Source organism: Berghia stephanieae, chromosome 14, assembly GCF_034508935.2.
Source record: "Berghia stephanieae isolate SIO BIC M18660-M18661 chromosome 14, UCSD_Bste_1.3, whole genome shotgun sequence".
NCBI classification, from domain to species: domain Eukaryota; kingdom Metazoa; phylum Mollusca; class Gastropoda; order Nudibranchia; family Aeolidiidae; genus Berghia; species Berghia stephanieae.
The window spans coordinates 10,102,498-10,116,283 of record NC_088373.1 but is presented as its reverse complement, the minus strand read 5'-3'; the positions used below and the strand labels follow the sequence as shown (position 1 = coordinate 10,116,283).

At 36.5% G+C, this 13,786-nt stretch overlaps 1 protein-coding gene across 2 annotated transcripts in view; it reads left to right on the top strand.

Annotated features, from left to right (window-relative positions):
- Window positions 1–13,786, top strand: part of LOC144960087 (uncharacterized) — an 88,517-nt gene that overhangs the window by 30,385 nt on the left and 44,346 nt on the right. For both annotated transcript variants that reach the window (XM_078893035.1, XM_078893037.1), the window contains 2 exons: window positions 6,920–7,240; window positions 9,722–9,925. In XM_078893035.1, coding sequence (XP_078749161.1) covers window positions 6,920–7,240; window positions 9,722–9,925 — 525 coding nt within the window. The remainder of the gene's footprint in view (window positions 1–6,919; window positions 7,241–9,721; window positions 9,926–13,786) is intronic.

Genomic DNA, 13,786 nt, shown 5'->3' with positions numbered 1-13,786 from the left:
TGATGTAACGATAGAACGTCTGACGTCTAATCTGAAGGTCTGTGGTTTGATCCCTAGTCGATCTCGACTGATTTTTTTGTATCGTTTTTTTTCTGGCTCCTTTCACATACACTTGTTCAGTTCTTTATAGGATTCTTCCATGGCGTCGGAGTTATTTTAGAACGTTTTTTAACACTAGTAGTAGTAGTAGTAGTAGTAGTAGTAGTAGTAGTAGTAGTAGTAGTAGTAGTAGTAGTAGTAGTAGTAGTAGTAGTAGTAGTAGTAGTAGTAGTAGTAGTAGTAGTAGTAGTAGTAGTAGTAGTAGTAGTAGTAGTAGTAGTAGTAGTAGTAGTAGTAGTAGAGTAGTAGTAGTAGTAGTAGTAGTAGTAGTAGTAGTAGTAGTAGTAGTAGTAGTAGTAGTAGTAGTAGTAGTAGTAGTAGTAGTAGTAGTAGTAGTAGTAGTAGTAGTAGTAGTAGTAGTAGTAGTAGTAGTAGCGTATGGATACACCGCCAAATTCATTCGCCACCTCAGTTTCGGAAGTCTTCCTCCACCCTAAGAATTGTTTCATATTTACCTGTAAGTTTTGTAACTGGAGACTGGAAACGACGTGATCGCTGGTCTCTGGAGCTGCCTGACATTTCACTGTACCCAAATCTCCATCTGCACATGTCTGCTGCAGTTCTGCCATGTATAATATATATATTATATATATATATATATATATATATATATATATATATATATATAGTGAGATGTGGACAATGGGAAGTGAACCGAAGACTGAGGAAAAAGACACCCAGTGGCGAGTTAGACTTAATATCTCGGGTGAAAAACAGTGAGGACTGAATCTGGGACTGTGGGAGGACGACATCAGAGGTGATTAAACTTGGGACTAGGAGAAATGGACACAAGTGGAGAGAAACCTTGGGATAAAAGAAATGGAAGGACACCGATGAGGAGCGAACCCCGAACTTCTTACATGGATACGAGTGAATATTGAGTGAACCCGGGGCTATGGGAGGTAAAACTCAATGGTGAGTCAAACCAGAACTTTGTGAGGTGGACACCAGTGGGGAGTGCACCCGGAACCATGGGGATAAACACCAATGGGAAACGATCAAAGGACTATAGGATGAAATACCAGTGGCCTAAGACGGAGATGTGGACACTACTAGGGAGTGAAACCAAGGCTCTATCCAGTGGAGATTAACCCCAAATTTAAGCGGGGTGTCACAAGTGGGGATTGAACCCGGAAGTGGACACAAGTGGGGGAGTAAACCTAGGACTGTGATAGTTGCACACCAGTGCGTAGACAACCTGAGATTCACTGAAGTGAATACCAGTGGAGATTGAATTAATCCAGGTTATAGGAGGCGATACCAGTGGGGATTGAACCCGGTACCAGAGGAGATGGACATAAGTGGGAAGTAAACCTTGGACTATGATAGATGCACACCAGTGGAAAGCAAACCTGAAACTCACCGAAGTGAATACCAGTGGAGAGTGAATGGATCCAGGCTATAGGAGGTGATACCAGTTGGGATTGAACCGGGTACCAGGGGAAGTGGACCCAAGTTGGGACTAAACCTGGGACTACTGGGGACTGACCCTGAGATACGGAATATGACATCCATTGGAGAGTGAACACGAAACTATCTCTATCAGACACCAGTGATTATCAAACCTGGAACAACATGTTTACATCCTGTAATCTTGGCCATTCAACTTCTATAGCCCTGGGCTCGTTCCCCACTGGTTACCATCTCAGATAGTCTAGGAATTATTTTTCATTGGTGTACTTATCTCATTTGTCCCTGGTTTGTACTCTATTGGTGTCTAACTTTTATAGTCCCGAGTAAGCTCCCCACTAGTGTCCCCCCAATAAGTGGGTGCTCAGTTCCCTCACCCTCTAGCAGTTCTGGGTTCACTCCTCATCGGTGCCCACATCCCATAGTTCACTCACCAGATGATGATGATGATGATGATGATGATGATGATGATGATGATGATGATGATGATGATGATGATGATGATGATGATGATGATGATGATGATAATGATGATGATAATGATGATGATGATGATGATGATGATGATGATGATGATGATGATGATGATGATGATGATGATGATGATGATCATAATCATCATGATCATGATGATGAAGATCATCATCATGATCATGATCATGATATTGATAATTGTAATGATTATAATTTTATTGATGAACTTGATGATGATAGCGTAGATATTTTTTTTTTATTTAAAGAGTGTAGGCAAGTCTCTCGGCGTGTTCACATCATTTAACGCATGCAGCCGAGTCTATGGGGGTTCTTTTGTTCATATCATATTTTTGAAAAATAATTCATCACACACAATAAATGGGCCATGTCAGTAGCTTGCTATTTGCTGACGCAAGACAAGCCCTAATCATTTCCATATTAGTTGTTGGATTCAATGCAAGAATATAGGAATTATATTTTCATCATTTCAAATGTCATCGTTTTTATAAAAAACATAATTGCTGATGCCTGAAGATAGAAGACAATATAACATAAGTCAAACGGAATGAAAGATTTAATTTAATTAACACATACAGATAATGTGGACGTTTCGAATTTTCCCTTGGCCAACATAACACGTTGAAAGACTCAATTTGAGAATAGATTCCATATCTTTTCACAAAATACACAATGAAGCAATAGGTCTGTAATTTTGAGATTTGTTTTTTAATCTTTCTTTATAAAGGGTAGTTACATTGGCTATTTTTTCAGTCTTGTAGAATTTGATCTACTGATAGTGATGGGCTCTTTGTGTGTTTAGATAATGGTTGAGGAGAAAAACGGCCTTCTAGAAAAATGCATTTTGTTATCTTAAGTGATAACAAATAATGGCATAAACTCCGTCTTATATTTTACGTATAGAACGTAATTATATAGACATGTCATAATACTAGTAAAAAGCCGGCAATTTCGGGGGGAAAGAAATATTTTCATTTGATATTGTACCCACCATCGTTTAACGAGGGCAGACTGGTAAAAAATTTGATTGTTTGATTTTTTTTTCACGATTTCTTTTGCTTTCATGGTTCAGTAAATCTTGGTTTTATTGCAAGTCCTGGTTGAATATTTGGCGTCAGTGAACGTGGTGATCACTTGTATTTCATTCCAATGTCAGTCAGACTTGAAGCACCGTTGATAAATTTAAAAGTAAACTAAAAACCTATCTCTTTGGGAAGTATTTAAACTAGAATATGCCAGGAATTAATGCAAAGTGCATACGCGCCCACGCGCGTCTCTCTCTCTCTCTCTCTCTCTCTCTCTCTCTCTCTCTCTCTGTGTATGTGTGTGTGTGTGTGTGTGCATTCATGGGTATATTCATGTATGTATGTTTGTGTATGTGTATACGGGTCTATAGAAGGTGGACACCAATGATTGGAGAGTGAACCTAATGTTAAGGAAGAATACACCTAGTGGAGAGTGAACATGAGACTATCTGATGTTGACACCTGTGGGGATTGAACCTGGAACTATTGAAAGTGAACACCAGTAGGTAACGAACACAGGACACCGAGATGTGGATACCATGAGTGGGTTATGAACCTGAGATTGTGGGAGGCTGACAACAATCTTGGATGTACACAAGACTATATATAGGATGACATACAAGTGGCGACTGAATCAGGGACTGTGAAATGTGGACATTATTGGGGTGTGAAACAAAGGCTGGGGAAGAGGACACACAGTGGAGAGTTAATCCGTAATTACTCGAGAGGACAAAAATGGAGACTGAACCTGGGACTGTGGGAAGACGACACCAGAGGTGATTGAACCTGGGACTAGGGGAGGTGGACACAAGTGGATCGTAAACCTGGGATCTGAAAATATAAGACGGACACCAGTGGGGTGCGAACCCGGGATTCGGGGATATGGAAACACGAGAATATTGAGTGCACCCGAGAATATGGGAGGTAGGCACCAATGAGGAGTGAAACCAGAACTGTGTGAAGTGGATAACATTGGGGAGTGCACCAGGACTAGTGGGAATGGACACCAATGGGGAATGATCAAAGGACTATATGATAAGATACACGAGATGGCTGAGAAAAAGGACACCCAGTGGAGAGTATCCCCAAACCTAAGTGGGGTTATTAGACGTGGGAAGTGAACCTGGGACTGTGAGAGGTAGACACCAGTAGGGATTGAACCCGGAACTAGGGAGTGGACATAAGTCGGGAGTAAACATTTGACTATGGGAGATGCATATCAGTGGGGAGCGAACCCAAGAGGTGAATAGCAGTGGGGAGTGGGTCCGGTACCAGGGGAGTTGGACACAAGTGGGGTATAAACCTGGGACTGTGAGATGTTGACATTACTGGAGATTGAGCCCAGGGACACGGAAGAATACTATAACTGGAGTGTAACCCAATATCTGGAGATTATCTGAACCAATATCTCAACACTATCTGGAGCGGATCTTTGAGAGGAGTGAATCTGGAACAATATGTTTCTGTAATCTTGGCAATCCAACTTCCATGGTCCTGGCTCGTTCCCCACTGATGCATGTCTCATGTAGTCTAGGGATTACTTTTCACTGGTGTCCTTAGCTCATTTGTCATTTATATTATTCTTTGGTATTTGTATTTTATAGTATTACCGGGTTCATGTTCGAAATCATTTGTAATCAGGCCACGCGAGGGTCTAGTGATTAAACGACGATAAACCTTTTAAATAAAAAAGAAAACAACAGTTTTTTTACCCTGTGTGTGCTAAACTATATTTTCAACGAAATATGAAGATATGTTGGATTTGCGACGATTTTATTTTGAATTTAGATGTACTTCACCGCTGTTCTAAAATTTGAATTTTTAGAGATCTATTTTGTTTCCTCTACTGACGATTAAAATTACTCCTTTCTTTAAAAATAACAAATTTTAAGCCATTTTCTAGTAAAACAAGATACTCATTTGGAACACAAAATAGCCTGTCACCTTCTTTGTAGGTAATTCAATACTGCAATATAGTATTAGTAAATGCCGTACAGGAATATGTGATTTCGAACAAGCATCGTTGTCTGTACACGTACTAAACAATAGTAAAACACATTTTCTTGCTTTTTGCTATTTCGATATATTCTGTAAAATACGCCTGGTGTGTGTGTGTGTGTGTGTGTGTGTGTGTGTGTGTGTGTGATTGTATATGAATTTGTGTGTATATGTGTGTGTACTTCAAGATTACTTCAGATGGCCACCAGCTACCTTTTCAAACTCTATTTGATGCAATAAATAAAAGTAAAAACATCCTGCAATCGTTGAATAATATTTGTATTCAGCAGGTTCAAATCATTATTGAACGATTAAGTTTGTACTTTGAAATGATAGCGTTTTTCATTATTAGGGGTAGAATCAATCCCTTTATTTGTAAACATTGAAGTATATACAATGAAATTTAACTAAATATGAAAATGTATATTAAGCACTTTCAAGAATGTACATGCTAATTTGGGTTTGACTTACTTGACTTAAATGCCTTTCGCGTCTCGACCGAAAGATCGGGTCGCCTTGGCTGTTTCCAGTATTTCCTGTGTGAGGTGTCTCCAATATTGCCGGTCCTCTGCTAGGGTTCTCAGATTTTCAAGGTCCCCTGCCGTTATGAGACTAATTTGGGTTCACAGCGTTTAATTTACTTCTCCTTATGAGACAGTGACATATTATTGTGTAGTATTTGGCGAGGCCGTGTGAGCTTATTTGGTAGAACACTTGCTTTACAGGCAATGGGACCGATAATGGATACCGGATGAAGTCTGGAATTTTTCAGACCACCTAGAAATAAATGAGTACTTGGGTCTGTTAGATTTGGCTTTCAACGCCCTAATGGCTCTTCTCTACATAGTTGTTTCTTGCTTCTATCCGAACGGGGTTCGGGAGGGAGCATTGCTGGTAGAGCACCTGCTGTTTCACAAGGAAATGTACCGGGATCGATTCCGGATGAACCTGAGATTTTCAATGACCCTATCAATGATTGGGTAGGTTGGCCTGTATGTTCTGGCGGAAAGTACATTGCGATATACAAGCGACCTATCCTCCGGGGAGCTAAGTATTTTCTAGAGGGCGTTTAAGGCAATTAAAACGGGATATACTCTTGCTTCATGGGCCATAAGGTTTTGAATAATAATAATAATAATAATAATAATAATAATAATAATAATAATAATAATAATAATAATAATAATAATAATAATAAAAATAATAATAAAAATAATAAGCGCGTTGAGGTTTGGACGAAAGGGGCTATATAAATATGTTTATTATTATTATTATTATTATTATTATTATTATTATTATTATTATTATTATTATTATTATTATGATAATAATAATAACAATAATAATAATAATAATAATATAATAATAATAATAATAATAATAATAATAATATTAATAATAATAATAATAATAATAATAATAATAATAATAATAATAATAATAATAATAATATAATAATAATAATAATAATAATAATAAAAATAATAATAATAATAATAATAATAATAAGTACTTAGCGGCCCTTTACAATATTAATTGCGATTCATAGATTCTGTCTTTGACAATTTTGAGAATACATTATATGAAGAAACAAACATTAAAACAAGCACACAAACCCAATCACACGATACATTTACATTCATACACGAACATACGCATACATGCTTACACCAATATTACTCAATAACATTAGTAACTTATTCTAACGAAAGACAAACCAAAAAAGTTCAGTTGTACAGCGGAAATTGTGAAGTTTGAACTTAAGGTCAAAACTGGAATAAAATAAAATTAAAATTAAAATTATTCGATTTAAGCCGTTTTCAGAGAGCGAAGAACTACTTCTTGACTAATACCCCTCGTAACTACTGCTTTTTTGTTTTTCTTTTTGTTTCCAGATGGTCCAGACTTCATTACGCCTAAATCAGAAGGCAGTTCAAGATTTGAACTTGGTTCCAGTTTTTCACTCTCCTGTTATACAGATCATGAAGCAGATGCACCTAATTTATCAACGTATGTGAGTTTGAAACTTACAGGACCTTCTTTTGAAGAGGATTTCACATGTATTTATCAAAACAGTAATTCTTCCCTTCGAAAGTACGACTGTGGTGTCTACAATACAACAAAAGGTGGAAATTTCAAAATGCAATGTATTGGAACTCATAGCCTTTATCCAGATTTGTTCAATGTCGCCGATGAGAGCTATGTCTTAGTTAGTGGTGAGTCATATTCATTATTACATAATTATATTCTTACAAGCATCAGCTCCGCTAATAAAAATGTAAACTCAACAATAAGTATTATCATTACAACTACCACCACTATTACCAATAATGACCAATCTACTACTAGCAGTAATACCACTACTACTACTAAGACTACTACTACTACTACTACTACTACTACTACTACTACTACTACTACTACTACTACTACTACTACTACTACTACTACCAATACTACTACTACTACTACTACTATACTACTACTACTACTACTACTACTACTACTACTACTACTACTACTACTACTACTGCTATTACGACTACTACTACTACTACTACTACTACTACTACTACTACTACTACTACTACTACTACTACTACTACTACTAAAACTACTGGAGATAAAGATAAAGGGAGTAAATCTGACTCATGAATGAACGACAACAAAAATTAGTAAAAACAATATATATATATAAAAGTTTACTTGAAAAAGGCCAAAGGCCGAAACGTCGTTTGTTTTGTGTTGTTTATTCATAAATCAGATTTACTCCGTTTATCTTTATCTCCATTTTATTGACTAATTTAGGCACCTCCAGTTATTGGATTTACTACAACTACTCCTACTACTACTACTTTTTCTACTATTTCTACCACTACTACTTCTACTACTTCTTCTTCTTCTTCTTCTTCTTCTTCTTCTTCTTCTTCTTCTTCTTCTTCTTCTTCTTCTTCTTCTTCTTCTTCTTCTTCTTCTTCTACTACTACTACTACTACTACTACTACTACTACTACTACTACTACTACTACTACTACTACTACTACTACAATTACTACTACTACTACTACTACTACTACTACTACTACTACTACTACTACTACTACTAACTACTACACTACTACTACTACTACTACTACTACTACTACTACTACTACTACTACTACCACTACTACTACAACAACACTACTACTACTACTATTACTTGTAGTAGTAGTAGTAGTAGTAGTAGTAGTAGTAGTAGTAGTAGTAGTAGTAGTAGCAGTAGTAGTGGTACTGCTACTGTTACTGTTACTGTTACTACTACTACTACCAATACTACTACTACTACTACTACTACTACTACTACTACTACTACTACTACTACTACTACTACTACAACTACGGTTACTGCTAATGCTACCAGCAAACCTTTGAAAAAACTATTTTTGCAGCTATTCTATTGGAGCCAGATCACTAGTTTTTACTGGTGTTTTTGTTTTCAATATTTAACAGACAGAAACTATTGAAAACGATTTCCTTAGTTTTCTAAATAACTGATTATTGGAGAATTTATTTAGGTCATCTGGCTCAGTGCATTGTTGTTGCTTTGAAACGGAACGGTGCCGAGTTCTACTACCCGCTGCGCTGTGTGGCCTTGATAAGAACTAGCTCAATTAGTTGCTAAGCACTGCGCTAACGCCTGGGTTATTCCAGTCTTCCATAGGAATAGACCTTAAAGACAAAATACTCCATGGAAATTTATTGCTTTAATTGTGTCATATGCCATATAAATAAACAGCAATGTGAAATTTAATGTAAGCTTCAATTTAATGAGGGAAAACAGATAAAATGGACTACTAGTAAAGTACTACTGTTGCTTCTGCTACTGTAACTGTCATTGATAATTATACTAATACCTACATCCCTTATAATTTGTTTTTATTTCTAATTCCATTGAATTTATTTTCCAAACTAGATATAGAACTTAATTATCTATATTTTACTTTCTATACTGTTTTACACGTAATTAATTGCGCACCTTTTCTAAATTTCTACTGCTCTATTTTAATTCGTGCTTCCTTATAAAGGAGCATACTATTTCCTGCTCGTAAATGTGTTTGTTTATTCATCTTAACAACGCCACTACCACATTATCTCACTCGTCTGTAGTGTTTCATTCATCCTGTTTTGTTGATAAAGGGGAAACCCGAAACGTCCATTTTATCTGTTTTCATCTATTAAAGTGAAGAGTACACTCAGTTAAACATATTTATTTCTTCGAGCTTCGAGCAGCAACATTTAAATTAAATATGTCATAAAATTGCCCTTTGACACATCGTCTTTACTAGTCCTTGTCAGAATCGATCACTGCAGATTTTTGTCCATGTCCACGCCTCTACCGCTTAACTCTTTCACTACCAGCCATTTTCAACATTTCTCCTGAAACTTCACACCCAGCCAACATACAAATATTTTTTTTCCACTCAAACAGAAAAGGAACAAGTATGTTCCATAAATAATATTGTCCAGTGACTAATTTTTATCGCTAAAACAAAGTATTTTCTTTGTAATTTGTGATGTACAAGGGATATCAGAATAATAAAATTGTTGGTTTCATCGTAACGAATGTGACGAGTTTCCTATGGATGGTAAGGAAAGGGTTAAACCAACCACAACATACTTTTCGAAATTCAATCTTTTTTTCTTCTTCTTCTCAGAGCCGCCAGTTGTTGATATTGTCAACTGCCCAATAAATAAAGACCCTCCCATTTTCGTGGATCCAGACAACCTTCACCCCTGCCTGTGTAACATTACATACGAAGGTTATCCGAAAACGAAAATAGCAGAATGGTTGCTCGGAGATGACCAAAGGATCGAAGGACAAACAGGTGTTGCGCTCAAATATACAAGACCTGCATCTGGTAAGTTTTCTTTTGAAGAACCAAACGTTCGTAAAATGAAAGAAAGCTTGAGCACTTGTTTAGAGTAATATCCGATAAACTCGCCCAAAGCGTTTTGGAAGGAGGTCCTTGGCCAGCAGCAACACTTAAAATGCCGAACGAGCCATGGCGCCTAGTTGGCGATAATGCATACTTTGTTTTCAGACAGAGACAATGCTGTTACGGCCAGGTCTCATTTTATACTTGAGTATGATGAGAGAATGTGAGTAAAGAGAATTTTCCAAGAACTCAACAATGCGCCTGTCAGGGTGGGACTCGACAATTATACCTTCTTGTCCGAAGGCAAGTGTCATATCATAAGACGACAAAGCTGCCTATTTGCGGAGTGCGAGATAAAAACGGCAATAAAGTATGACGCCGTTTCAATATGAAACAGAAATCATAAAAATTCAAAAAATTGCAACCAAAAAAAAAAAGGTTTTACATAGGGCAATATCCACAAATTGTGCTCAAAGCGCTTTACAAGGGGTCCCTGGACAACAGCAACATTTAACATATAGATGCGACATGACGCCTGTGAGACGATATTAAAGTTTTTTTCAGACATAGATAACGCTGTTTACGTCCAGGTACTCATTTTACACATAAGTAGGGTAAGAGAATGTGAGTAAAGAGCCTTTTACAAGGACTCAACTATGCGCCGAGTGAGGCTCGAACCCAGTACCTTCCGATCCGAAAGCGAGTGTCATACCACTGGACCACATAGCGGCAAGCAAAAGGAACATAATATTGCGATAATACTTGCTAAGGCAGATTATGATTATTTATTGGTTAAAGAATTTTGCGGATTATACAAAAGTTGTTTAAAAACACGAGATCAATAGTTTACAAACTTTCATCTTTTTTAGCTTAGCACTACAGTCTTACTCAAGAGACAATAACATGTGAAATGTGGAAGTCAGCTATATTATCTTAATTTTTTTATGTAAACCACTTTGCAACTTTAAAATCTCAAAACTATAGCATTTGTTAAATAACCCAGATACGTTTGCTCTTCCGCTTTATTTAGAGTTCATCATCATCATCATCATCATCATCATCATCATCATCATCATCATCATCATCATCATCATCATCATCATCATCATCATCTATATAAATATACCCTGAAAATTTTCAAGATAAAATTTATTAAATAAAAAGTTTAAAGGTAAAATTTTATGAAAAATTTTTTGCTGGCCATGTGCCTTTCTTTTGACCCAAATATTATTTTGTATGTGAAATAAACATTTACGAAGTAAAATTTATTGGTCAAGATGTGTGTAGTTATATTTTTCTATAAACCAAGATGTGTTGTGTAAAATACTTTATACAATCCATCGTTTTGGTTACATTGCAAGACATTGCTATGATCTTCGATATTTATGTCTTCACGCGGTTTTCTCAATGGCCGAAGGTTTTGAGTTTTACACGGGTTGACGACTAACCCAAATGGAGTGATCCGACGGACGTAGCAGATATGACTGGTGACCCTACATGACAAACAGAAGCAGGGATGTCCTACAAAAGGAATATTATGTCGGAGACAACGGCCAAAGTTTTTCGGAGGCTATTTATTTTGTTTGTTGCCACCTGTACCTCTTACAATATCAATGACATGATTGGTGTCCCACCTCACAAAGGTTGACCTTTATAAGTAAACTTTTATTGACGGATTCTACAGAACAATGAAATAGAAAAAAACATTTAAACTCTTATTTCTCATGAAATATCTATTCTTTTTTTAATGTGATACTTCTTTTCATCATTCTTACAAGAAAGTACTCAAAGTTTTGGTGGAAGGGGGGGGGGATGTCTGATATTTTGGAGGTCACTTTTGGAGTCCCAGAGGGTACGATCATGGGACTATTGCTCTTTTTTTCTTTACCTTTATAACTTACCAGAAGTAGTCTCATCAAGAACTCCATAATTGCCTACGATATCAAAATATAAAGTCCAATGAGACAGTAAGGTACTACAACAAGACATTGACAATCGTCAAATATGGGCAGACATATGGCAAATGAGCTCCAACACAACAAATGTGAAGTGCTGCAAATGACACACAAAAAGAAGCCACTTCATACCAAGTATATGATGCATACGTCTAACTTTCTTCTGTAAAAACTGCAAAATACTTTGGTCCAAACATCAATGCTAACCGACCTTGGAATGACCAAATAGACACAATCTCGAAGAAAGTAAATTCCATAACTGCTCTTCTGAACAGAAATATAAGCAGTTGTTCCAGTTACATCAAGGCCAAATGTTATACAACAATAAACTGAACACTGAAAAAAAAATATAGAGATGGTACAAAGGAGAGCAGCGCGTTTTTGCATTAGGCAATTTCAAAACCATTGACAGCGTGACACAGATGGTTCGAACATTACATTGGAAAATTTGGAACAAGGAACGAAACAATTCAAACTGACAATGCAGCCGCGTATTCCACAACCTTGTGGCAATACCATCGAATAACCTTAGTCCAGCAACAACGAGATCAAGAACAAGGGGACACGATGTATTATTCAAAGTTCTACGTTTCTGAATACAAAGCCAGGAACAATCGTTCTTCCCCCTCTTCTATTCACTTGTGGAATAACCTACAACATATCTATGTAAATTCAGTTTTGGAACTGTTTAGAGAAAGAATAATTCACTATAACACTCAAATAAATCCTGAAGTGTAAAATATCAAGACGCCTACCTACATTTGTGACCATACACCAGAGGTGGTTTGCAAATTAAGAGGACATAGAAATTTTATTTTGCCTTCATTGATTTACATCGCTAATACACATTTCGAAGACACGATTATCAAAATTTGAAAGAAATTGCACACAACAGCAAAAAATAGTTGGTATATTATAGTATGGGGAATTAGGCTAAAACTGTGCAAATTTGAGTTGGAAGCATGGAAATTTGAACAAAGGTTACGAGGACCAAGTGGCGTGGTGTGCTTATAGAATGCTATATTTAATTTGTAAATACGAAAGAAAGGAAAAAATAAACAGAAAAGACATACTCAAATAAGTAAGGGGCGGTATATATATCATTTCTCAGGTTTTTTAAAATGCTTTAATCCATTTATAAAAGATGGATGTTGTGCCGGGCACCAAATCAACCAATATAGCCACGCCCCTGCAGGACCCATTTAAAAACCCTTCTGCTATAGAACCACTCACTCTGGCAATCAATCAAAATGTTTCGTTTCATGCCCTTAAATTTTCATTATTGGAGCTATATTAAACAAGAGAGATAACTGCGTGAATACATATTTTTTTCTTTATATTCATTGTATTCAGGGACATTTGGCTAACAATGTGCACATTGGGATTGAAAGCATGAAAAATTGGCATACAGGTAGCTAAGACCCATGTAAATGACACTTGCTATAGAACCACTCTCGCAATTTATTAAAACAGTGCGATTTTAGCACTTTTATGTTTCCTTACATAACATTATTTATCCAAGGAAAATTGCAACGAGAATACAATGTGCGTTCAATGATTTAAACATATTATTGATCATTTACAGCAACTAACAAATGACGTCGGGTGGGAACAGTATAGACACTTGATGTTTGAGGTAAAAGCCCTTTGTCAACAAAAGGAATGATGAAAACATAAACCAAAATAATCTAGTAGAAATTGTAGCGAGTGTATTCCTGGGTGGCTGAAACATGAGACGTTAGCGTGGTGTTATCTAGTTGACATACTAAAAACTTTTTCCATCAGTCCCTGCGAGAAGTTCTTTTTGTCATTGTAATTGTATCTGAAAACGCATTCCTTTTTTAGTCGCATGCAATATTCTTCCACCTCTCTCTCTCTCTCTCTCTCT